This window comes from Vipera berus (assembly GCF_964194415.1).
Source record: "Vipera berus genome assembly, chromosome: 13".
In the NCBI taxonomy this organism is placed as follows: domain Eukaryota; kingdom Metazoa; phylum Chordata; class Lepidosauria; order Squamata; family Viperidae; genus Vipera; species Vipera berus.
In genome coordinates, this window is record NC_138216.1 from 16,491,662 (window position 1) to 16,518,099 (window position 26,438).

At 44.0% G+C, this 26,438-nt stretch overlaps 1 protein-coding gene across 5 annotated transcripts; it reads left to right on the forward strand.

Moving 5' to 3' along the window:
- Positions 1-3,711: 3,711 nt before the first annotated feature.
- CARHSP1 (calcium regulated heat stable protein 1) lies at positions 3,712-25,378 on the forward strand. 5 transcript variants are annotated; one of them, XM_081337926.1, is made up of 4 exons: positions 3,712-3,806; positions 16,191-16,370; positions 20,729-20,851; positions 24,037-25,378. In XM_081337926.1, the coding sequence occupies exons 2-4, from the start codon at positions 16,213-16,215 to the stop codon at positions 24,197-24,199; spliced, it is 444 nt and encodes a 147-aa protein (XP_081194052.1). In that variant the 5' UTR covers positions 3,712-3,806; positions 16,191-16,212; the 3' UTR covers positions 24,200-25,378. The 5 variants fall into 5 exon arrangements, with proteins under 5 accessions (XP_081194052.1, XP_081194051.1, XP_081194054.1 ...); XM_081337925.1 differs by having other exon boundaries at positions 3,751-3,863; XM_081337928.1 differs by having other exon boundaries at positions 3,800-3,838.
- The last annotated feature ends 1,060 nt before the right edge of the window (positions 25,379-26,438 follow it).

A 26,438-nucleotide genomic window follows, 5' to 3' on the forward strand; every position in this document is an offset into this window, starting at 1 on the left:
CACAGGAAATACAAAGCCTCAAACAGGAACAGGAAACAACTCCAAACAAAAGCCCAAGAGGGTGTAAAAACCCTACTAAATGTGCTCTCACTCTTTTCTTCCAGAGCCATCTTCCTGTCTGGCTCTCTTCTTCAATAAACTGCAACCTTCTTTCTAAAGCAGTCACCATGCTGTTTATTCCTGGCTTGGACTGAACCATGATGAAGATTTTTCCTTCAACAGTTTATAATCTGTTATTGTTAGCACCAGAAAACACAACTGTTTTAGCTTTCCTGCCTGACCCTTGTACTTTCTCCAGCAAATTCAGGATTGTATTTTAGCTTCTCAGCAACGGTGTGAAGCAGGGTGGGGATAAACCTCTGAGAGATCCACACCATAATCCAGGACCAATTAGGGTTAATATTTCAGATGATTTTGGACTGAAGCTGTGGTAAATTTCCTAGGAGTTGATTACAATAAGAGTTTGTTAATAGAGAGTTTTGGAATTTCAATCTTGTCTTTCTCTGATTATTGTTCACAATTTTTATTATTTTTATGCTTTTATATATCTGTTATTGCTCTTACTGTTACCTGTTTTGTTATTAATATAGTTTATAGATAACAGGCTAACAATTTGTAAGTAGATTTAGTGGTGTAATAGTTTAAAATTCTTTGGGTCTGGTTTGCAAGAGATAAGAAACTAACATTATATATGATGATTATTATATTAATCAGCATTCAACTTTTTCTTAAACATTTTTTCTTTTTAATGATTTTTGTTGGGTTTCTTTTTATTCTTTTGTCCTTTTTGAATATTTTGTATTTTAACCTTGAGTAAACTAAAGATCTAAATTTTAAAAAAAGAGACCCATTCCGTGGACAAGGTTATTCAAAAGGGCTGGTGAAAATTTAAGTTCTGTCTACATCATGAGTTTTGCGGAGCAATTAGAAATGTTTTTCTCTCTCTTTCTCTCTTTGTTTGCAAGGCTGACCCTGTTAATCGGGTGATGGCTGACCGCTATGCTTTGCAGACTAAGGTTTATGCAACATGCTGAGTTATCAATCATGCTTTAGAAATCAGGATAGCCGGCTTCACAAACAATGTTATACAAAACCACCCCATCCGGTGGCTGTGGGCACAGCAAGGCCTGCAGCTGATCTGTCCCAGCACACAGCGGACTAAGAATATGTTCCTCTGTGTGGATCACGTCAGATGCAATATGTACAACCAACCGTTGGCTTTGATTTGTCTCCCTTCTTCCTATCCTCTGACTACACAAACTTTTGTGAAAGCAAGAACGTGTGAAAAAGGAACGATGCTTTAACTACTGAGCACAGATCAAGTGTGTTTCACTTTCAAATACACAATACACAAGCAGTTTCCCCAGGATCAACCTATTCTCCAAAGCACCTGAAGGCAGGACAAGAAGCAATGGATGGAAACTAATCAAGCAGAGAAGCAACCTAGAACTAAGGGGAAATTTCCTGACAGTGAGAACAACTAACCAGTGGAACAACCTGCCTCCAGAAGTTGTGGATGCTTCATTACTGGAGGCTTTCAAGAAGAGACTGGACAGCCACTTGTCTGGAATGGTGTAGGGAAGGGGTCTTCAAATTTGGCCCTTTTATGACTTGTGGACTTCAACTCCCAGAATTCCTCAGCCAGGCACAAGTCATAAAAGGGCCAAGTTTGAATACCCCTGATTTAGGGTTTACTGCCTGAGCAGGGGATTGGACTAGACCACCACCAAAGTCCCTTCCAGATGTAGTTAAGAAAATTCAGATGTAGTTAAGAACATTTATCAAACAAATTTGAAGGGAGGTAAAAGAGTCAACCTGCTATAAACGACTACTGGGAAGGCCAGATCTATTTGCAAAAGGATGGAGGGCCACTTGGCAAGAGCAGAGAGACAGAGGATCTGTTTGTTTACTGCCATCTAGAGGTCATCTAGTGCACTGTAGGTCTGAGAAGGACATGGCCCATTTTTCTCAGGGCATTTAGCAGTGAGTAAAATGGACCTTCCAGAAAAATCGACTATGTTAAAGCCTTTGATTGTGTGGATCACAACAAACTGTGGCAAGTTCTTAAAGAGATGGGAGTACCAGACCATCTTATTTGTCTCTTGAGAAACCTATATGCAGGTCAAGAAGCAACAGTGAGAACTGGACACGGAACCACTGACTGGTTCAAAATTGGGAAAGGAGTCCGGCAAGGCTGTATACTGTCGCCTTGCCTATTTAACTTATATGCAGAGCACATCATGAGAAAGGCAGGGCTAGATGAATCAAAAGTTGGAATTAAGATTGCCGGAAGAAATATCAACAACCTAAGATATGCAGATGATACCACTCTAATGGCAGAAAGTGAAGAGGAACTGAAGAGCCTCTTGTTGCGAGTGAAGAAGGAGAGTGCAAAAGTTGGGTTGAAACTAAACATTAAGAAAACCAAGATCATGGCATCCGGCCCTCTCAATTCCTGGCAAATAGATGGGGAAGAAATGGAGGTAGTGACAGATTTTATTTTCCTGGGCTCCAAGATCACTGCAGATGGGGACTGTAGCCAAGAAATTAAAAGACGCTTGCTCCTGGGGAGGAAAGCCATGACAAATCTAGACAGCACACTAAAAAGCAGAGACATCACCCTGTCAACAAAAGTGCGTATAGTCAAGGCTATGGTCTTCCCAGTTGCAATGTATGGCAGTGAAAGTTGGACCATAAGAAAGGCTGAGCGCCAAAGAATTGAGGCCTTTGAACTATGGTGCTGGAGAAGACTCCTGCGAGTCCCTTGGACTGCAAGGCGATCAAACCGGTCAGTCCTAGAGGAGATCAACCCTGACTGCTCTTTAGAAGGCCAGATCCTGAAGCTAAAAGTCAAATACTTTGGCCACCTAATGAGAAGGAAGGACTCACTGGAGAAGAGCCTCATGCTGGGAAAGATCGAGGGCAATAGAAGAAGGGGACGACAGAGAATGAGGTGGCTGGATGGAGTCACTGAAGCACGAGGCGTGAGCTTAAATGGACTCCAGAAGATGGTAGAGGACAGGAAGGCCTGGAGGAACGTGGTCAACGTGGTCGCGATGGGTCGGACATGACATTGCAACTAACAAAACATGAATGAATAAATATACGTATGAATATTAGGGGCTCTTGATTGGAGAATGAGCTTATTTAGCCACATCACCAGCGTGCAGCAAACATTCTGCTTACAAGTATTAGGAGCCCAGAGGCACTTCTAACCTCACGGTCTCCCAGCCTCGGCACGCTTTCCTCCCAACCCTTCCTCTGCCACCAACCCTAACCCCCCCCCCCCAATAGCCCAGCCCGAAGACGCTTCACTTTGCAACTGTCTCTGCAGATTCTCGATCATACCAGTTTTCCAAAGGTGCTTTTTTCACGATGCAGCCGGACTTTCTTGTCTTTCTTTGAAGACGTTTTGCTTCTCACCCAAGAAGCTTCTTCAGCTCTTCAGTTCTGGTGGAATTCCCCACCATCCAGTCAGAAACTGAATAAGCCTCTTGGATGAGAAGCGAAGCGTCTTCAAGAAAGTCCGGTTGCCCCGTGGGGGGGGGGGGGAAACACCTTTGGATTCGCTTTGCAACCTCGATGGCTCCAGTCCCAGCAACGTCCTCGGGGCGGAGCCTCCTTCAGGCGCCTCGCGCCCTCTGCCGGCCGAGGCCGGGCTTTCCCTGCAAGCTCCACCCACTGGCGGGGGGCGGAGCTTGGACGGGGAGGGCAGGGCGGCGCAGCAGCGGCAGCGAGAGTCGTCTGGGCGGAGGGAGTCGGGGCTGCTCTTCTTGGCGACCCGGGAGCCCCTCGAGCAGGACTCGGTGAGCTGTCGGGGCTCCTTGCTCCGGCGAAGGTCCTGTCGGGCCGCAGCTGCAGAGGCAAGGGCGCGGGGAGGGGAGAGGAAAGGGGCGCTCCTCTGCTCGGAAGCTCAGGCTTCGGGTTGCGGGAGGCGGCGGCGGGTCGTCCAGGCAAACTTGCGGGAGCGGACCAAGGAAGCGGAGGGGAGGGGGCTAAAGTTTGCAAAAGGGGGAGAACGAGAACCCCCCCCACACCCGCAGCCCCCGAGTTGAACAGCGTGGCAGCCGGAGACAAAGAATCGAGGGGCGCGGAGTTCGTGGGTGGCGAGGCGCTGGGGGGGGAATGGTTGGAATTCCTCGTGGGGCTGGGACCCCCCCTCGCCCTGGGCAGCGAGGAACTCCGTCGCCCGCTGGCTTTGACACACACACACCCCCCCGCAGTTCCCTTTCTGGGAGGGGGGTGGGCTGGCCTGGCCCGGCTTCCTTTCCGCCCCCCCCTGGAGAAGAGGGGGAAACGGGGGGCGGCCTTGGGGCGGCCACCCCCGGCTGGCTCTAGGGCAGCGTTTCCCAACCTTAGGAACTTGAAGATGCGTGGACTTCAACTCCCAGAATTCCCCAGCCAGCTATGCTGGCTGGGGAATTCTGGGAGTTGAAGTCCACGCATCTTCAAGTTCCTAAGGTTGGGAAACGCTGCTCTAGGGGTCCCTGGCCTTGGGGGGGGGGGCACCGGGATGCTTTGCAAGAGGGAGCATCATCTAGAAAAGTGGGGCACCCGGAGATTTGTTCCTTTGCGGATGTCTGCCCTCTCCCGGAGTCCGGCAGCCCCTTTTCTCCAGTCATGTGCCCACCACAGCCCTGCAAGGTAGGCTGGCAAGTTAGTCATAAAATGCAGACCCTTGGCAATTGACTCATATTTATGACGGTTGCAGTGTCCCGGGGTCACATGAGCCCCTTTCTGTGACTAACTTAACAACTGCAGCGATTCACTTAGCGACTGTGGAAAGAAAGCTCGTAAAATGGGGCCAAATTCACTTAATAAGTGTTTCACTTAGCAACATAAATTTTGGACTCAGTTGTGGTCATAAGGCAAGAACTAACTATTATCCTTGTAAGTTATCATTCTTATTATTTAAGGCAGCAGACGTAAATATCAGGGAAAAGAATGGACGTCTTGATTAAAACCACCTGTGAAGTGGGGGGTTGGGGGGGAGTAGACAGGTTTACTTACAAAACCTCGTGGGGGGGGGAGGTTCATTTTGCGACGAGCCCCCATTTGCCCAGCAGTTGGCAAAGTGCCCTGAGCTTGCTTTATGACAGGTCTATCCAATCTTGGCAACTACTGTAAGACCGTGAGACTTCAACTCCCAGAATACCCCAGCCAGCATAGCTGGGAGTTGAAGTCCACAGCACAGCTGTGCTACGGAATTCTGGGAGTTGAAGTCCACAGGTCTTAAAGTTGGACAGATCTGATTTACAGGCTTCTTCCTTAAGCACCTCTTCTCTTCTTCTCCTGGTGGGGCTCCAAGCAACCATGCAGACCCAGGCCCTCTTCGACAAAGGGTTTGTGTGTTTGTGTGTGTGCGCACAAAACTCCAGCTCTTTTTCTAAGGCAACTTAAAAACCTGGGGGCGGGGGGGAGTTGGCTTTTCAGCTGGCAACAAGTTGCTTTTTTATTCCCCCCCCCCCCCCCGTCTTTTCTTGTCCGTCTGTCTGGCCTGGCTGCGTGCATGTGGGGTGGAGGAGGGCTTGTCTTCTGGATTGCAGCTGGCAGACGGAGGGGGTGGAGTTGCAATGGCTGTTTGGAGGAATAAGGCAGGATCTTGGCTTGGCTTCTCCGTGGGAGGAAGAGGAAGAGGCCCGCCTTGCCTTTCCGCCCCAACTTTCTTTTCTCCCCAGAGGTTTACGGTTTGGTGCTGGGGTTATTTCGGGGGCTCTTCTAAGAGCTAAAATTTTAACTTTTCCCTGCCTGGAATGGGACAGCTTGGGAGGCTCCATCTGCTGCCTTTCTGCCCTGTGGGTGGGGTGGGGTGGGGGAGGGGGGAGGAGACTACAATCTACAGGTAGTCCTTGAGTTACGACAACAATCGAGCCTGACATTTCTGTTGTTAAGTGTGACATTTGTTTAGTGACTTTGGCCCCATTTTGCGAACTTTCTTGCTGGAGTTGTTAAGTGAATCACTGAAGCTGTTAAGTTACTAAGCCGGTTGTTAAGTGAATCTGGCTTTCCCCATTGACTCTGATAGTCAGAAGGTCACACAGGGGATCGTGTGACCCCAGGACCCTGCAATCGTCATAAATATGAGTCGGTTGCCAGACATCCTAATTTTGATCATGTGGCCACAGGGATGCTGCAACGGTCATAAGTGTGAAAACTGTCATAAGTCGCTTTCTTCAATCCCGTTGTAACTTGGAATGGTCACTAAATGAACTGTTGTAAGTCGGGGACTAGCTGTATTGCATTGTAGTGTTTTCCGAGCAACCTCATATGATGGCTCTCCTCCTCGCCCCCTTCCCCCCCCCCGCAGGGCTGTCTGATGCTTTGGATGTGATGACAAAATTCATTTATTGGATTGTTAAATTGATTTGCTGCCTATCTCGCTGTACATGTGGAGCATCTGCACCAGAGACAAATTTCCTGTGTGTATAATCACACTTGGCCAATAAACCTATCCCTCTCCTATCCCTTTCCACATCGATATGATAATCAAAAACTTGTTGGGGGGGAGGGGGAGGTGAAATCTGCCATCAGTCTAGCGTCCACCTCCAGCGGGGGCTTTGGAGCCGTGAAAGCAGACGTGGAGCCCTGCTTGCTACTCTTTAAAGCAGCCGTGTCTTTTCCAGCAGGAAAAGCGGTAGCTGCTTTAAGCAGCTGCAGATGGGTGAAGCACGTTGGCTGCGTGGTTTTGCTCTGTGCCACACAGCCTTGGGACCTTGGTGGCCTTCCCCAGTTCCTGCAACAACCTTAGGTCCGGTAGTAACTTAAGTCAGCTTTGCCAGGAGCCTGCAGTGTCGACCAATATGCTCACATGCAGACCGGAGGAAGGTATGAGAGACAGAAGAGAGAGCTTGCTAGAGATTTTTGAAATTTGCCCCGGAGTGATTTTTTTTAAAAAATGAATTCTTTCTTTCCCTGCAAGGATTTAAGGACAGTTAGCAGAGGTTTTTTGTTTTGTTTTTAAACTCCTTTTGAGTTTATTGTCATTTAAGCAAAGGAGGCTAAGATGATATGTACTGTCACGTATAGCACATATAGATAAAGTTCTGGACTTATGATCACAGTGGGGACCAGAATTTCTGTCACTTAAGCAAGGTGGTAGCTAAGTGGATCGTGCCCCATTTTACAACCTTTTACCGCTGTAATTAAGTACATCATTGTAGCTGTTAATTTCCCCATTGATTTTGCTTGTCAGGAGCCGGGAGGACACTGCAACCATCGTAAACACATGCTGGTTGCCAGCCGAAATTTTAATTATGGAGGAGATGCTGTGGAACTACCGTGATGGTTGTAAGGGCGAGGACCACCAGTCACTTTTTCAGTGCCATTGTAACTTTGAATGGCCACTAAATGAATGATTGTAAATAGAGGATTACCTGTATGGAGAATATACACTATAGCTGTCAAGATGTATAGTTGATCTTATACTATACTCCAGTATGCTGGCTGGGGAATTCTGGGAGTTGAAGTCTACACATCTTAAAGTTGACAAGGTTGAGAAACACTGGTATACAATGTATTACATTTTACAAGGTATGTAATATTGTGCAGGATATTGCACATCAGGTATCAAGCTGCAGCTTGTTGAATGAAGCAAGAAAATCTGGTTGTAGTTGGTTCTCTTTCTCGTAACAGTTTTTGTATTGCAAGATCCAGTCTGGGTCAGTCACACACAGTAAACCCCTGATCCTGGTGACCGACCCAGATTGGATCTTGCAACATTATCCAGTGGGAGACATAGATTTGCCTTCATGTGTGAGTTTTTGTATTCTTATTACTGTTGAGGGTAAATCATTTGCCCCAGCTTTCAGCACATAACTTTCAAAATTAACATTTAAAAACAAATATCCGTAATTAAACTTCAGATCAAATCCTTTATGCAGATCAGCAAAGCAGACTAAATAAAACTGACTAAATAAAACCTGCAAAGTGGAGCCACAAAATAGAACAGACAAAATAAGGCATACAAGATTAATATATGTGTGTATACACAACAGAGAGGCAATCGTATTTGCAGGGCTTTGCGATCATTAATATAAAAACCATTTGCAGCCAATCAATAATGATAGGCAGTAAAATCAGGTTGGCAGCCCTGAGAGTTTGCTCAAAAGAAGCAGTTTTAAGAAAGTTTGCTTTGAGAGATTGAATCTTTTGAGGAGTGTCTAATGCAGTTGGTGGTTGATACAGAGAAGGCCGAGTCATCAGCTGGAAATAGGAGTATTCAGGTCCGTCTCCTCCTGGCTGAACTTAGAATTATAAAATATGCGAGCTGGAACGGATCTTAGAGATCATCTAGTCCAACCCGCTGCTCTATGCTGGAAACCTTTGAGAGGGGGCCAACCAACTCCTGCTTGATATTCTCCAGAAAATACTCATCAGTGGTACTCCTGACTCATTGTTCAGTGCTTTAAAGCTCTTTTTCCCCCTTTTTGTTTGACTGTTAGACTTCGCTTTTAACAAGAGGATCAAGATGTGTTTGACATGAGCTGGGTATCATTAAATATGTCTTAATTGTCAGGGGGGAAAAATCCCAGGACAGCTTCTTTGATTCGTGGCTGATGAATCACTGATAAGCATATTCCCCCAGAAAGGCAGGGAGCAGTGCCAAGCTTGTTTTGATGGAGAGAGGACCAAAATTAAGATGTTGAGGGGTGTGTTACGGGTTCTGGGAATTGCCTCTCCTTGCAAGTAGAAAGCGAATCTCTCAGGACAGCTCTGCCTTTCTGGGCAGTGATGGAAGTAACCGTGACTGGGAACCGACAGAATCAGAGTTCTTTCGCTGTCCCCTCTCGTGTGGACTGCAGTTGCCCAGTCTGTCCAAGGTTAGATTGTCCAGCCCTGGCCTGCCAAAACCGACAGTGGGGAAATGAGTGGGAAATCGAAAAGAGGGATTGTGAGGTTAAGAAACACAAAGCTGGAGTTTTGTCCTGCTTGGTGTGACCTGAATGGTGACTTTTCCTTCTTTCTTGAACTGCCCAAAAATTGAAATTGAACGATGGAGATGAGAAGATCAGAGAGTATTCAGTTAGGACCAGAGAGGTCTTCATAACAACCCTGTAAGGCAGGCCAGGTCGAGGAAGAATGGCTGAGCTCTTGTTATCTTGGTCCAGCCTTAAGGGTGGTGCTGAGCATCACCTGGGAAAGAGAACAGACACACAGCTCTATTTTTAAAAACTACCTTGCTTGACAAACTTCATAGTTGGGATTATGAACTGGTCCACCACATTTCTAATTCAGTTACTCTATCAATACTTATCTAATCTGTATATATCATCTGTATATCTATTCCCCATGCTGGCTGGGGAATTCTGGGAGTTGAGGTCCACACATCTTAAAAGTAGCCAATGTTGAGAAACACAGGTTTACATGGTGGTTTCCTCACATTGGCAGCTTTAAGATGTGTGGATTCAACTGATGTAAACTATGTCTAATTATGTCATTCATATCTGTGTCTATATCTAATCTATATATCATCTCTCTCTCTGTGTGTGTATATAATATTATATATTATTTATATATAATTTATATACCATCTGTATCCATTCCTATATCAATATTTCTTTCTCTTTTCTCTGTCTTGTGCTGGACTTGAGCAAAAACCAAAACCACAGTTTCTTGAGCAAGCTATTGATTGCACATCATACTGAGCCATAAACCAGGATTTATAAACCACATATCACCCTTCACCCCAAACTCAGCATATCACTAGTGTAAACTTTGCAATTCAGATCTCACTCCGACGTGTTGGTTTTTTGCCCCTGAAAAGAAGAGGAAAAAATGGAAAGCAAGCAAATATTGAAATGAGAAGACGGCTTTTTCACACTGTGGTTTAATAAGCCATGATTATGCCATGACTTTAACTGATGGCTGAAGCAGTTGTAATAGCCTTGTTTTCTCCTCTTTTCCGGAAAGAGGTTGATGCCAGCATTTAAAGGCTGCTATTTCAGTTCATCAGATAAATAAAGTGGGTGGAGGAATCATTTAACAACAGAATTGTATTCCGCTCCATGTAATTGATCTCTCCTGCAGCTCTGATGCTGCCAGATTCTTATTTACTTAAATAAAACTCTTGAACTTCATGGAAAGATCAACATTTTTGTTCAGAGGTGCCCATGTTTGTCCTGACTCAGACTTTGGATTTTTTTGTTTTTAGTAGAGATCCTGAGCAGCATCAGCAAGCAGAATAACCTGTTTAAAATAATTTTATGGTTTTGTTTAGTGGGTTGTCATTATTTCTCAAAATATAACTAAAACACTTAGGGTTTTATGGGTTCACCCAATTTAAATTGCTTGTTTATTTAAATAGCTATTGCTTTTCTTCCTGGCCTTTCCCAACAATTATAAACCTGCACAATTAAGGAGGTAGAATCAAATTGCTCTCTCTTTATTTTTTTAAACATGCAATTAAGCTTCTAGCTCTTATGGTTAGGCAATATGCTGGAAAATCTCTGCGAAACACACAAAAACACTGGGTGAAAATTCTTGAAATTAAAGAAAAAATGATTTATTTCTTTAATATGTTTTTCTGTACTCATCTGTGTTGGAAAAATTCCTAATCTCTGATTCCCCCAACTTTATCCAGGGTAAAATCTGGAGTTTTGTCATCATTTTGAAACTGTTTTCTTTGGGGTTTCAAGAAACTACGTAGTTCTGGTGCCATTTCTCTGCAATTTCCTTTTCCAGTGCTGAGGAACAGATTGCAACATAAATTTGAGCCTGGAAGGAGCGGAAGACAGCAAGATCTTTCAGTATTTCCATGACAAAACTCTTTCTCTCCTCGGTTGCGCAGAGACCATTGGCTTGCCAGAAACCCCGAGGGGATTTGCAAGGCACAGCTGCCTTTCCCAGGCTTGCCCTGGGTTTACCCGTGGGGTGATTAAGGCCTTGGGGCAGTGAAATAGGGGAGGGCAATCGGCAGGGCAACTGAACCCCAGTGGAACAGCTTGCCTCCCAGAGTTAGAACACAGAACACAGAACACAGAATAAAAGAGTTGGAAGGGACCTCGGAGGTCTTCTAGTCCAACCCCCTGCTCGAGCAGCAGACCCTATACCATTTCAGACAAGTGACTGCCTAGTCCCTTCTTAAAACCCTCCAGTGATGGAGCACCCCCAACTTCTGAAGGCAAGCCCTTCCACTGGTTAATTGCTCTCACCATTAGGAAATTTCTCCTTCGTTCTAGGTTGCTTCTCTCCTTAATTAGTCTCCATCCATTGCTTCTTGTCTTGCCTTTTGGTGCTTTGGGAAATGGTCTGAACCCCTCGTCTTTCTAGGAGCTCCTCAAATATTGGAGCACTGCTATCATGTCCCCCCTAGTCCTTTTCATTAAACTAGCTATACCCAATTCCTGCAAGCCTGCTTGATGTGTTTCAGCCTCCAGTCCCCTAACCATCTTTGTTGCTCTTCTCTGCACTCTTTCTAGAGTTTCAACAAGTGATGGGTGCTCCATCATTTGAGGTGTTCAAGAAGAGACTGGACAACCATTTGTCTAGGATTGTGTAAGGACTCTTGCCTTGAGCAGGGGTTGCAGTAGAAGACCTCCGAGGACCTTTCCAGGGCTATGATTCTATGATTCATCCTGGCTTAAAAGGTGTCGATATAATCTTGGATCATAGAGAAGCTGCTTAAAATAGGTCGGGTGCATATATTATTTTAGACCTATGTACATCTCTTCAACAAATTCTTCTTGTTTTTTTTAAATAAACACATTAAAGGAAAGGCCAAGTATCCTGTTTTAATAGGCTGCCTTTTTTCCCCAGGCCTGGCCTCTGCTACTGACCCAGTATTGTATATGTTTGTTTCCTGGCACGCCTCTTCCTCTTGTGGCGTAATATGACAACCTCGTTTTCTCACCACAAGGTTCATAAGAGCGGAAGGGGCAGATTTGCCTAACAGCCAGGCTGCTTCCAGAATTACAGGGCTGGCTCTTCTGTTCAAAGGAGTTCTCTTTATGGTAGTAGCAGCACGTAGTAGCAGAGTGAGATTGATCTCCCTGCAAGTAGAAAGCTAGCTCAGCATGGAGAAGCAGCTTTTTCCCCCCTGTGAACGTTTTACTTGCACGCGCTGTAACTGTATAATGTGTCTACGTGTGATGTACACATTGCATAAAACACACATTATGCAATTTATGTTCCAAAATAAAGCAGTATCCCACCTTCAGTTTGAAATGGTGCCGTCTGTTAGGACGGTTCATTTGACTGCTTCAAGAGATTTAGCAGCTGGAATTTTATTTAAAGGAGGTGGGATGGAAACTTGGCAGACAATGCAAGTGACATAGGGGCAATTTTGTCTTGCAGGCCGATGCACTCTAGGAAAAGCAGACCTTCCTTATTGTCCAGGCCACTGTTTGCTACATCCACAAAATCAGAGACTCCAGAAGGCTTGAGAACCTGTAGCAATAGCACACAGACTTATATACCGCTTCACAGTGCTTTACAGCCTCTCTAAGCATTTTACAGGGTCAGCCTGTTGCCCCCAACAATTTGGGTCCTCCTTTTACTGACCTCAAAAGGATGGAAGGCTGAGTCAACCTTGAGCCGGTCAGGATCAAACTCCAGGCAGTGGGCAGAGTTAGTCTGCAGTACTGCATTCTAATGACTGTGACACCATGGCTTGCTTGCTTGCTTGCTTGCTTGCTTGCTTGCTTGCTTGCTTCCTTATAGCACACAGACTTATATACTACTTCATAATGCTTTACAGCCCCTCTCTAAGCAATTTACAGAGTCAGCCTGTTGCCCCCAACAATCTCGGTCCTCATTTTACCAACCTCGGAAGGACAGAAGGCTGAGTCAACCTTGAGCTGGTGAGAATCGAACTGCAGGCATTTGGTAGTCAGCAGAATTAGCCTGCAATACTACATTCTAACCACTGCGCCACCACGGCTCATCCTAAAAAGGGAGGGCCAATATTGATTCCGAATTGCAGGGGTGGCTTGCAGGCATTCAAAAAAGTCAAGATGGCAGCCACTGCCTGTTTATGGTCTTTTTTTACAGGCAGTGTCATTTTAAAGGCAACAGAAGGAGGGTTCCTATTCAATATACTGTAGGAACGGCCTTCTGCTTTTATGGAATGTAAATCACACACAGTACACATACATATGTACACATACAGTGCCACTGAATTTCCACAAAAGATGAAATATAAGGAAATAAATGAAAGGACTAGTGAGAGAAAAGTGCAAGGAAGGGAAATAGAAAAAGGAACTTCCAACCTCCTTTGATACAGTTACAAATATATGTTTTTTAAAAAACTACCTTTCTATAATCATAAACACTCCTCATTGTCAAATTCCAATTCTTCCATTGGAGGAGAGCTGACATTTGGTTTAGTTTTGACCTGCCTGTTATTTTGAGCACCCAGCCAAAAAACGACCACGTGGCTCTTTGGCTCAGAAAAGGCCCGGTGGGTGGGTGGGTTCACATAGCGTGCTGGGCCCAGTCAAACCAGCAGTGCCTGCAGTGACCACACAGCCTTTCTTGGTTCAGATATTTCATTTTCTAAGTCTTTTAAATAGATTTTTCCATTTGTTTTCGATACAACCTCTTCCTTCCTTGATGCTCCTGGGTATTGGTCAAGAGTTGCCAGCTGAGCTTCTACCCACGGGGGGGGGGGAGTGTCAGACGGAGAATGTTGGCTTCAAGTTGGCTTCACGGTGTAGAAAAAGATGTCGAGACTCTAGAAAGGGTACAGAGAAGAGCAACAAAGATGATCAGGGGACTGGAGGCTAAAATATATCAGGAACGGTTGCTGGAATTGGGTATGTCTAGTCTAATGAAGAGAACGATGAGGGGTGACATGATAGCAGTCTTCCAGTATCTCAGGGGCTGCCCCAAAGAAGAGGGAGTCAAGCTATTCTCCAAAGCGCCTGAAGGCAGGACAAGAAGCAACGGATGGAAACTAGTCAAGGAGAGAAGCAACCTAGAACTAAGGAGAAACTTCCTGACAGTTAGAACAATTAACCGGTGGAACAACCTGCCTCCAGAAGCGGTGAATGCTCCAACACTGGAGGTTTTTAAAAAGAGACTGGACACTCATTTGTCTGAAATGGTATAGGGTTTCCTGCCTGAGCAGGGGGTTGGACTAGATGACCTCCAAGGTCTCTATCATCATCATCATTATTATTATTATTATTATTATTATTATTATTATTATTATTATTATTATTATTATTATTATTATTATTATTATTATTATTATTATTATTATTTTGCTTTGTGCCATTTGCCCAAATCCTTGGGTGGGAATGACGGCTTAGTTTCGTTCCACAGATTGGGGCTTGTAACTTGACAGAACAGAGGGCTACAGTTAACACACACCTCCTGAGTCGTTTTCTGCCCGTCCGCCCACAATGGTTGGAGGGAAGTAGTTTTCTCCTGTGGAAAAGTCTGACTGATCCCCTGTATCAGGGTTTCTGAACCTCAGCAACTTTCAGATGTGCAGACGTCAACTCCCAGAGTTCCCCATCCAACATGGCTGGCTGGGAATTTCTGGGAATCGAATTCTGCCCATCTTAAAGTTGCCGAGGTTGAGAGACATTCTCTGGATAGAGCAAAAGACTCCAGGACAGGGATTGCCTTAAATGCTACTTTTTCACTCTTGAAAACAGAATGGAAAATTTTCACATGCCTCCCCTTCCTTTCTTCTTTTGACTTACTGAGATGCCATGGAAAACATTGCGTCAATAATGGGTTTCTGTGTACATCATGGGAAGAATGGAGAGGGTGCAACACTTTTCTTTTGTGAGGATTTGACATTTTCTGATTGTCTTGATTCATGTTCAGTTTTAAACAGGTTTTTTTTTTACACACACACACCCCAAAGAAAGAATCCTGGCAAGAGTCTTACTATTCTCTGTTGGTTTTTGAAAGAATGGCTTGCATAACGCTGTAAGCTGTGGTTGGTTAAACCAGGGCTCTCCAAACTTGGCAACTTTAAAACTTGTGGACTTCAACTCCCAGAATTCCCTAGCCAACATGGGGACCTTACTTTTCTCCGTAAGGTCCCCATGAATTTCATTTTGTAATTTAAAACAGTAAACACTAAACAATGACATGGCTGGCTGAGGGATTCTGGGAGTTGAAGTCCACAAGACTGAAAGTTGCCAAGTTTGGAGATCCCTGGTTTACATCAACATTGCTGGCTGGGGAATTCTGGGAATTGAAGTCCACACATCTTAAAAGAGGCCCAGGTGGAGAAATCTTGACCCCCTCCCTAAAGCTCTTGGGGTACAGTACTCCCACTCCTTTGTTTTTCAGGAATGCCATGTGTCCAGAAACATCCCTGAAACCAAGACAATGTTGGTTGCTATCTGGCTTTGCATCAGATTGTTTCATTTTTACTTTTAATTTTAGTGCAAAAGACCCCTCGGCTCCTACTGACACAGGAGTTGCCTGTTCTTTGCTCTGGATGATGTTCACATCATTGGTTTGACTCAAGTGTACTCAAAAAGGGCATTTTCTGTAGCTAGGAAAGTGAGATAAAATGCACCAGTAAGAAGTTACTAATAGTTTTATATACAATTTCTTTGTTGCAATTTTAGATGTTATTATAGTTACTGTAATTTTAATGTTTACAGTTTTACTTTTTTATATTATACTGTAATTTAATATAGCCTGTATCTTGGACCTCACTTATAGATGTTAGATTGTTTTACAACTTAATTCCGTCTTAAACTTTATTTTGCTTATTATCTGAACTGGTCTATGACCATAACTTGAATTGAATTGATTTAACCTGGGTGCAAATTGTGCCTCTTGAGCCGAAAGCCTATTTTGTTTTCATTACATTTTTGGACGGTGAGGCCTTCATTTAACCAGTGAAAATTTGATTTTCTCCTTCAGAGAAAGGCAGGTTCCTTCAAGAGCAGCAGGTTGCAATGGGGTCCCCAGGAGCGGGGTTGCCAAGGGCTGTCCGTGAATTTTGCAGAGAAATTTTGCTAGGGAGCCTACGAAAAAGTATGATTTTCTTGAGAGACACTCTAGTTTCTTTGCTGGCTTCAGCAGCTGAAGGCTATCCTGCCTTTGTGTGACCAAAGGTTCCATATTTTTTACAACTGCTGAGAAAATGAATGTATAGCTCTTTTCTGGTGTTCTCATCTGGTGCAGAATCCTGCTTGGGGCCAAGCAACCTCAACAAGAGAGCAAAGTGTCATGGAATGGATTCAGGTGGCCTAACGTGTTGTCTTCTTTCTTTTCAGCTTCCCACTGGCTGTCCCCAAAATGTCTTCAGAGTCATCTTCAGCCCACCAACGGTCCCCATCTCCAAAGACACTCCGTCTACCAGAAGGGCGCCGGACCAGAGAACGTTCTCCTTCCCCCATGAGAGGTTATCTTATCCCAAGCCCACTTCCCACTCGGAGGAACCGCACGTTTTCAGCGTGAGTAGGGAGGCGAGGAGGGGAGATCATGGGTGGGGAGCATGAGGAAGTATCTAGGGAGTCCTTGCCCATCGCGAAATAGTATAGTTTGTCAGAAGTATAATTTGGGGTTCCAACGCGAGACAGGGCGGTGCAAGAATAAATAAAAACGAGGTCCAGACAGCTGTGAGGAAAGAAGAAGTATTTGTTCTTAAAAGCAAAACAAGTTTGTCTTTAGGGGCAGCTGCAGACTTTTATAGGGGGAGCTTGTGCAGAGTATAGACGTGTCTACTACGTGCTGATTCTAGGGTGACACTTGAGGGGCGTCTGTGTATGTGTAAGTGTGTATTCTTGTGAACGTGCAGTTCCTCTGGAAAACCTAATTTAATTAACTCTATTTGTGTTTGCAGCCATTCTCTTTTGATATGTGGATTAGGTCTGGGTAATTTATTTGGGGGTTTGAGGAAGTTTGAGTAAGAGCTATTTTTACTTGATTAATTTAGTTTCAGCTTGATTTATCAATTATCTAGTGGAGATGCTGATTCTCAGACCGTTGTGGATTCTGTTAATGTTTTAAGGGAAGATGGAAACAGGATAAAATATATTTTGATATAAAACTTCTCACACGTTTCAGTGGGCACCGTATTTTCCTAACAACTGAAGTACACCCTGGATGCTCTTCCGTTGAAGGGCTCCGCAGATATGACGTGCATTAAGGAGGGCACCTTAAGAACGATGAGTTTGTGGCCTGCAGTTTGAAATTAAAAGGCTGTTCTTTCATATTAAACTGGACACCATCTAGAACAGGGGTGTCAAACTGCCGGCCCACGGGCCGGATGCGTCATGCCAAAATTGCACCCACCCCATTGCTGGCAATGAAAAAAAAGTCACAATATATTGCGACCGGTCACGTGACGTTGCGAGTTTGACACCCCTGATCTACAATGTTTCACAAAGGATGGACAAATGATTGTTGATGCTCGTGTTGCAAGAAATTGGAGAGGTGTTTAACATCTGTTGTGGTCATGTTCTTTCTTGGACCCCTTTTGGAGAGCGGGTAATCCTCGACTTACAACAGTATGTTTAGTGACGGTTCAAAGTTACAATGGCACTGAAAAAGTGACTTATGACATTTTTTCACAGTTACAACCATTGCAGAATCCCCACTGTCATGTGATCAAAATTTAGATGATTGGCAATTGATTCGTATTTATGAGAGTCGCAGCATCCCGGGGTCATGTGATTGCCTTTTGTGTCCTTCTGACGTGCAAAGTCAATGGAGAAGACTTAACAGCTGTGTTACTAACTCAACAACTGCAGTGATTCACGTAACTGTGGCAAGAAAAGTCATAAAATGGACAAAATTCACTTAACTATCTCATTTAACAACAGAAATTTTGGGCTTAATTGTGATCTTAAGTTGAAGACTACCTGTATTATTATGCAATATCTTGACAAAAACAGTGAAAAAAACCCTGGTTTTTAAAGAGAGACAAATTGTCCTGGATACCGACTGCTTGGAATTTAACATCTTCACAATAAAGATGGATTTTTCATGATACAACAATAGCAAAAAAAAACCCAATCCTTAAGAGATGGAAAAATACTATAATTCTAAATATAAAAGATTGATCTGCAGAGATGGGTGATTTTGCCATTTTTGAGAACTTTATATATTTGGTTAATCAAAAAAATGTCACATCTCTCCATTTGGAAAAGATTTGTGAACAAACTTGGTTAAGGCGAAAGGTTATTTTTTCTTTTTAAAGACTTACAAAATCGGGTGAAGTTGGGAAATTGTTGTAATTACAGTTTTTGTAGTTTATTTTATGCATATTCTTGTGTAATGTTCCTTTTGTATATGATAAGTTGTCCACTTTTATATTATTTTAGGCATTTAAAAATGAATTAATAAAACCTACTTAGTTTTGGGTGGGAGGGGCTTGCATTTTCAACTTCGGGAGGGGTCCATCCTGTGTCTACCTGATGTCTTGAGGGTGGGGCATTTAGGGGCATTCTGACATTGCAGAATGGGTGTGGTTAAAATTGGCAGAGTCAGTGGGGAATAGATAGGATGAGGTGTCACTAACAGCTGACTTTGACACCCACCGAATGCCATGTTCTTCCTGAAATGTCTTAAACGTGGACCATAAATTCTGGTCCACCTAACTCAATGCACTTGAAGAGGAGGAATCAGAAGCTGGAAGGCGACTGCTGGTGGGGAATTCTGGGAGTTGAAGTCCACACGTCTTACAGTAGCCAAGATAGAGAAACCCTATTGTACTCCCTTTTGCACCATTTTGGTTGGTCCAAATCAAGGCATCATCTTATGTCCAACCTAGTTACGATTCATTTGCTAGTGCTCCGAAAGGGATTAGCACCCACCAGTGACTGTGACATCAGACCAGGTGAGAAGCACACATGACTCAGCCACAGGTGGTTGTGTCACAATTGCATCCAGGCCAGAAGCTCAAAAGATGTGCAAGGGAGAGAGGTGGCGAGCAGGAGGGAAGGAGAAGGACATGGGAGTCAAGCTGTTCCCAGCTTCTCCCACTCCTAGTTGGTAGGAAAGGTGTGCAACCACCCTGGAAATCTCCATGGCATCAGAACCACTTCGGTCCAGTAAGTCAAGGTGAGAGAGAAGCTCAGCCAAGTGTAGCCACAAGTCCAAACGAGAGCTCGTAACTCAAAGTTCCCCCTTGTTTCCCCCTTAATCAGTGGAACAGCTTGCCTCCAGAAGTTGTGGGTGCTTCATTACTGGAGGGTTTTAAGAAGACAGCCACTTGTCTGGAATGGTAGAGGGTCTCCTGCTTGAGCAGAGTGTTGGACTAGAAGACCTCCAAGGTCCCTTCTAAGTCTGTTATTCTGTTAATTCTGAATGATGAGCCAACAGTTGCCAGCCAGCTTCTGATTCTTTCTTTTCAAGCTGCATTGAGTTAGGTAGACCAGAATTTGTAGTCCACGTATGCAACATTTCAGGAAGAACATGGAACTCGGTGGGCGTCAAAGCCAGATGTTAGTGACAAAGAATGGATTGGACAATTGATTCTAAGTTTTTTTCCCCTTTCTCATTTTCTGATTTTAATGCTTTAAATTTAAATTTAAATGCTATACATTTAATTTGAGATATTTTTTAAGGTTGCAATAATGTTTGCAGGCTTTTCTTCACATTTCTATACTGTGTTTATGCTCAAGTTTTATTTATTTACATATTTATTAAACAAATTTATAGAGCTGTCAACTCATGGCCAGGAGGTCTGGATGGTACAGCATTAAAATCCAGTTAAATACCCACAATTTAAAACCCACCATATCTCTTTACTTCTGGCTTCCATTAAAAAACGGCCCATAGAAACAATGGGTTCACTTAACAAACATGGTGTCCAGTTAATGACTGCCACAAAAAAGGTTGCAAAATGAGCAACATGACTTACGACTGTAACTACCGGGCCTGTCAGCTGAGGATTACGTCTATCTGCCCTACTGTGAGAATCTCTGAACTGGTTTTGTGATGGAACACACCTTTGCTCTTCTATGTCATCCATGCAAGCCCCTTATAAAAGTGTGTGTTTCTGCCTTAAAACCCCAAAAACCCAAATCTTTTTTCAGTCTAAACCAGGGGTCAGCAACCTGAAACAGTGAAAGAGCCACTCGGAACCGGTTCCCTCACAAAAGGAAAAACTGGGAGCCGCAAAAAAATGTGTGGACATGCACGTACATGCGCACATGCGCAGAACAGGGTTTGACTGAAGAGTGGAGCCAAGGCGAGATATGCACCTACCCTGCATATTTGAATTGATTGGTTGAACTTTTTTAGTCCCACTTTTTTTTTGGACTACACATAGCAGAAGACTGGGAGCCGCAGGAGATGGCTGAAAGAGCCGCATGCGGCTCCGGAGCCGCGGGTTGCAGACCTGTGGTCTAAACTTATCTGGAACCAGCTTCTCTATCATTCAGTATACAAAATCTGGCTTCTGCAGCCCATTTTTAGAATTCTTCCTCCTCGGGTAGAATTCTCTTCCTTGGCTAAATCCCGCAGAAGTCCATGTTGTGCCTCCTGTCTCTCTGTTGATCTTCAGGGTTTCTGCCTGCCCATTTTCAAGGCCAAGGATGAGATACTTGACTTTTAAAAAACAATTCCCCAGACATTTAGGAAGCCAGCTTTTGCCCTTGTAAAAGCCACTGAATGGGGATGGCTTTTATCTAAAACTAAAGCTAAATTTCGGAGAGCAGAAGTTTTGAAACTGGTAGGAAGGAAGCCTAGCCAGCTTAGAACAAAACGATGGGGTTAGAACTTCCTTTAAACAAAATATGATCTCCCCACCCCAAGCTGATTGCTCTTTTCCGATTTTCTGAACAAAGTTTGTCTTTCTCTGTAGGACGACACGAGCCGCTGAAGGGCCCACCTACAGTGGGGTGTGTAAGTGCTTCTGCCGATCCAAGGGCCACGGTTTCATCACCCCTGGCGATGGAGGACCAGAGATCTTCGTCCATATTTCTGAGTAAGCAAACCTCCTTTAGGAAACAGGGTGTTAGTCCTCTTGCTTTCTAGCTGTTGCATAATTCAAATGCAGGTAGTCTTCAACTTAGGTAAAGAAAGGTAAAGGAGTCGCTGCAGATTTTACTCCACTAATCGTCGCCTATAGGGGCGCTGCTAATCTCCAGTCTTTAAGGCCATTGAGCCAGACCTGGCCAGAGTGTCAGAATCCAGTTATATTTCATTTCTATCTATCTTCTCTTATATAAAAACCAATTCTTACTATCTCCTGGATTCCATCATACTACTAAGGGGGAGGGGGATATGCATGGAGGTTTTAGTACTTTCACTTCCTCTATTCACTACAAAGTAACCTTTTGTTGATTCACTTCGGGTCTGCTAACCATAACAATGTGGCCATCTGCCTTTCATCCTATGCCCCTTTGAAATTCTCCTCTTTACCGACAGTGAGGGAAAAAGGGAGGGGGAAAGATGCAACAACTGGGATCTGGGTAAAAGAGGATTGAACAATTGTGCCCAAGGAGCAGGACTGATGTTATCTTTCCTGAAGTTAACACCTAGAAATCTGCCGGTTTGAATCACCCGGAAGAACTACGGGGTGTGGGGGCTTGCTTGGGAACACTTTAAAACATCGAATGGTGGGGGGATCCCTCAGATCCTGTCTAGCATGCCTACAATTTCTCTTAATAAAAATTCCTGTTGGAAGAGACCATTTCCAAGAGTTCTGTTTTTCTTAAGATGTAGATTGAAGTGGGTCCTTACATTAGACAGGAACTGAGGGATCCCCGCACCATTCAGTGTTTCCACAGCATGATGTCACAGAGCTCTGTTTCCTTCCCACTGAAGTGGTACCTATTTATCTACTCGCATTTGCATTCTTTTGAACTGCTAAGTGGGCAGGAGCTGGAATGAGGACAGGAACTCGGCCCATTTTGTGGTGCTCGGGTCTTGAACCTGGGCTGCCAGCTTTCCGTCTTCGCCACTGGACCACCGTGCTGCCCTTCAACTTAGGACCATTTCTTTAATTACCATTCAAAGTTATGATGATGATTTTAAAAAGTGACCTACAACTAATCCTCACTCTTTACAGCCATTGCAGCATCTTGTGGTCACGTGATGGCCATTTGTGACTTCTCCGGGGGGGGGGCTTCCAACAAGCGAAGTCAATGGTGGAAGCCAGATTCGCTTAACAACCATGGCCCAAAAAGATTGTAAAATTGGGTGTGACTCACTTAATGGCCACATCACTTAACGATGGAAGTTTTGATCCTAAATGTGGCCGTAGGGAAACTTAGTTGGAAAAGAGCAATGATACCAGAGGGATGGATTGGTGGGCTTCAAACTCAGTATGTTTTCATTTCATTGGTGGAATCTGAGCTGTTGGGAACAATCAGGATTCAGTCTTGAAATCACATTGAAGAGGTCAGTGCAAAAGTCATCCAAGGTAAAGTTAGGAAGTGGGTTGAAAATAAACCGCCTTTCTCTAAATCTCATCACGTGCCCCTAGAAGGAATACAGAGGATAATTTGGGTTGTTTCTCCAGCAAAACAAGGAGAAATGAGGGAAGAGAAGAAAAAAGAAGCAATCAAAATAATAAGCAGGTTCAGAGCAGATCCTCTGTGGAAAAAAGTGCTGGTGCTTTGTAATTTACATCAAAAGTACAAGGGAGTTAAAGATAAATAAATCTACGCACACAGTAGGACACGTGGATAGAAATGTATTCCCTGTTCCAGTGTTAGAACAACATGCTTGGCTGCTGGAAATCATTTTGGGAGCCAATAAAAGGAAGTTGTTCCCTACGAGGGTCCAAGTCAAGAGCAAATGTGCTGTCAGCAAGACAGTTTTTAAAAAGGTCAAGAAATGGCCAGGAAGAAGGCTTGGTGGCTGTTCCCGATTAGCATGCAAGGGACTTTGAGTGCCAGTCTCTGAGGGTATGTTTTGCCAAGTGTCAGGGCAGCAATCAGGTGCCCAGCCAATTACTTCTTTTGGCTCCAGAAACAACGAACCCTCCAGCAAACAAAGGGATTTTGAACTTCATTATTAGCTGAAGCAAACCATTGAAAATCATAGTATGTATGTTACAATACCCAAATCTCTTACAAGCTGCCAGGAGCTCCTTAATAACAAGAGCAGAAATATGCCATGGATGATCAGTTTCCACAGCACCTAATGCTAGGTTCCTTGTAGATGCTCTCACTACTAACAACAACCCTGCAATTTTTTTTAATCAAAACCTGGCACCGGGATTTCATGGTCCAAGGTCTGATCAGCAGACTGCAAAACCTGATCTTGACTTGCTGGCTCATGAGTCTGGAATGGGAATCAAAAGTGTGAGACTTCCTCAGTGAGAAAAACTTTGAAGCTATGTGAAGATTCCCCCTCCCCCTCTTTTATTCAGGGAGCAAAAGTGAAAAACAAGCAGAGTAGCTCAAAATTAGCTCTAAAAGTCTTTACTTTTCATCAAATGAAGGGGAAATCTAAACATGTCACTATGTTCCTTGAAATAACAATAGTTTCCTCATTGCCACTACAGGGCAACAGTGAATAAAATAATCATATTCCCGTCAATGTTTCTGGGGTTTCTGAATAACCCTGGTTGATCACTTCAAGGCAAAGAATGAGGCGTAGGCTATTTGGGATCCTCCAAAAGTTTGGATCACAACTTCCACACTTCTTTGTCATTGACTATGTGGGCTGGGCTAGCTGGGAAAACCCAAAACTTCTGTGGACACCAAGTTGCCTATCCTTGGAGCAGTTGGTCTTATGGCCTTAACCCAGCTTCAGAGCTCTTCATATTCTGGTGTTCAGATTGGGCCAGAAGATTGATCTTAGTTAGTGGTACATTGCGTGGATTGGATGGTGGATGAGACAAAGCTAAACCTAATGGAGGTGTCCCAACGGTGCTTTTCAAGGGGCAACTGGACTTGTTTTTCCTTGAAGACATTTCACTTCTCATCCAAGAAGCTTCTTCAGTTCTCTTTCAGTCAGAACAGAAGAAGCTTCTTGGATGAGAAGCAGAACATCTTTAAGGAAAAACAAAGAAAGTCCAATTGCCTCTTAAAAAAACACCTTTGGGACAACCATGACCTGGATGACTGAGAATCTCCTTGGACCTGATGGAGGTGGTGGATTGGGACAGCTGATTCCCTCCCATTAAAGTAGTTACAATCTTCTTTCCTTTTCTTACAGTATTGAAGGAGAATATGTCCCGGTAGCTGGTGATGAGGTCACCTACAAGGTGTGCACAATTCCGCCAAAAAATGAGAAGCTCCAAGCTGTAGAGGTCAACATCACTCACCTAGCTCCGGGCACGAAACATGAGACGTGGTCGGGACACGTGGTCAACTCCTAGAGGGAGTTCTAAAGCCATGTTGACTGAAGAGGACTATTGGATCGTGTTCAACAACTTAAGAGTAGCCAAGCCCGATGAGTTTTCTGCAGATTGTGTAATTGAAAACAGGGTTCCAAAGTGGCCAGATTAAACCTTTTTTAAAAAAATAATAATAGCACCATGATTTTCAAAGTATACAAATTAGTAAGTGGAAAAGTCGTAGTGTTTGGGCTAGCAAGAAAGCAGATGTTTAGGTCTTGATTTACAATTTGATTTTTTTTTATTGAGTGGGATACTCAAAGTTTCTTAGATCTCATCAAAAGAGGAAGAAGTCGGAATTGGTCCATCTCCTCAAAAGAGGGGACCCTCTGGGTGGTCCTTCCTCAATCTGAAACCCCTCAGAACTTGAACTTCCCACTCAGAAGGCTTGGCCGGCTGTGCAGCATCGTGTTTGAAGTCCCAACACATCTGAATAGATAGATTGAAGAAGGCAGCAGCCAATTAGTTAAAGAGGTTTAGGGGCAAACAATTTAGGAGAATGTTTTTTTGCTTTATAGCAGAAAATTACTGATTTTGCTGGTTATTTTTTTGCCTTGCTTTTGGAATGACGGAAGCCAAGGTCTTAGCTTGAGGAAATACCTCCAGAGGATTTGTGTCCTATAATTTGATGTTCTTCTCCATTGTTTTTAGAGTAGCTAAAAAAGCAACAAAAAGCTGCCTTTTCACATAGAAATTTTTACTACATGGATGTAGTCCCTGATGCTTGGGTTGAATATTTGTGTGTGTAGTTGCTTTTATTTTTATTTTTTCCAAAAATATACACGTCAGCATTTTTTGGCAGTGGCTTGCTTGCATGTACTCTAACCTCACACCCCCAGCCCTGACTCACACTTTGAAATCATTGTCGGCTTCCTCAGCTGACAATCTCTGCTCTTACAACTGTTGTATGCACACAGAGGTTTAAAGGTTTGAGGTTTGTAGTTTGCAGCCAATTTTGTGTTCATATTTGTCTCAAACGCTTCTGATCTTTGTCCAGCAAAAAAAATGTCTTGAACAGTATTTAACTTAGAAACTTTTAGGGAGAGTGGAGGAAAATAAGATGTTTGGAATGAATTCCCTTTGGGGGTGGGAATGGTGTGTGAAAGTATTACAGTCACTGACAAATGACAGATAAAATATGACAAATAAAATACTTGCAGTTGAACTGTCCATGCTGTTTCTTGAACAAAACTCATTACGTTTAGTGCAATGTTGCAAAATTATCTCTTAATTTTCTCCTGCCATTTCTCAGTTTGAAGGGGAGGGGGAAATCTCTTGTCAGATTTTGTTTCAGAGGTAAGCGCATTTCGGCCTTTCAGAGGTGGACTGGGCCATGTCTGGATTGATTTAATTGGAGGGTGCCTGGGAGGGGTGTGAGATGCAGGTGATTCTTGACACAACAACAACGACGATGATGATGATGATGATGTTGGAAGGGACCTTGCAGGTCATCTTGTCCAACCCCCTGCTCAAGCAGGAAACCCTATACCAGTGGTGGCGAACCTATGGCACGGGTGCCACAGGTGGCACGCAGAGACCTCTCTGTGGGCACGCATGCCGTCACCCCAGTCTTAGGCCTTCAGCTGGGTTTTATAAAACCTTTTTGCTTTAGGCCTCTGCTGCCATGTACCCCCCAAAAAGGTTCTATTAATCAATTTCAACTTCTCCTGGGGAAAAAAAGTTCTTGCAAAGTTGGAATTGATTGATTGAACTTTTTAGTCCCACCCAGTCTGCAGTTACCACTGCAGCCACGCCCACCCAATGGGCCACGCCCACCCAGCACCCGATGATACATAAGTGGGTTTTGGGTTGCAGTTTGGGTACTCGGTCTCTAAAAGGTTTGCCATCACTGCCCTATACCATTTCAGACAAATGGCAGTCAAGTCTCTTCTTTAAAACTCCCAGTGTTGGAGCATTCACCACCTCTGGAGGCAGGTTGTTCCACCGGTTAATTGTTCTAACTGTCAGGAAGTTTCTCCTTAGTTCTAGGTTGCTTCTCTCCTTGACTAGTTTCCATCCGTTGCTTCTTGTCCTGCCTTCAGGGGCTTTGGACAATAGCTTGACTCCCTCTTCTTTGGGGCAGCCCCTGAGATATTGGAACACTGCTATCATGTCACCCCTCACCCTTCTCTTCATTAAACTACACATACCCAATTCCAGCAACCGTTCCTTATATGTTTTAGCCTCCAGTCCCCTAATCATCTTTGTTGCTGTTCTCTGT

Coding starts and splice junctions, on each gene's coding strand:
- CARHSP1 (XM_081337926.1), top strand. CDS start 16,213: ATGTCTTCAGAGTCATCTTCAGCCCACCAACGGTCCCCATCTCCAAAG. Junction 16,371..20,728: donor AGGAACCGCACGTTTTCAGC/GTGAGTAGGGAG, acceptor CTTTCTCTGTAG/GACGACACGAGCCGCTGAAG. Junction 20,852..24,036: donor ATCTTCGTCCATATTTCTGA/GTAAGCAAACCT, acceptor CTTTTCTTACAG/TATTGAAGGAGAATATGTCC.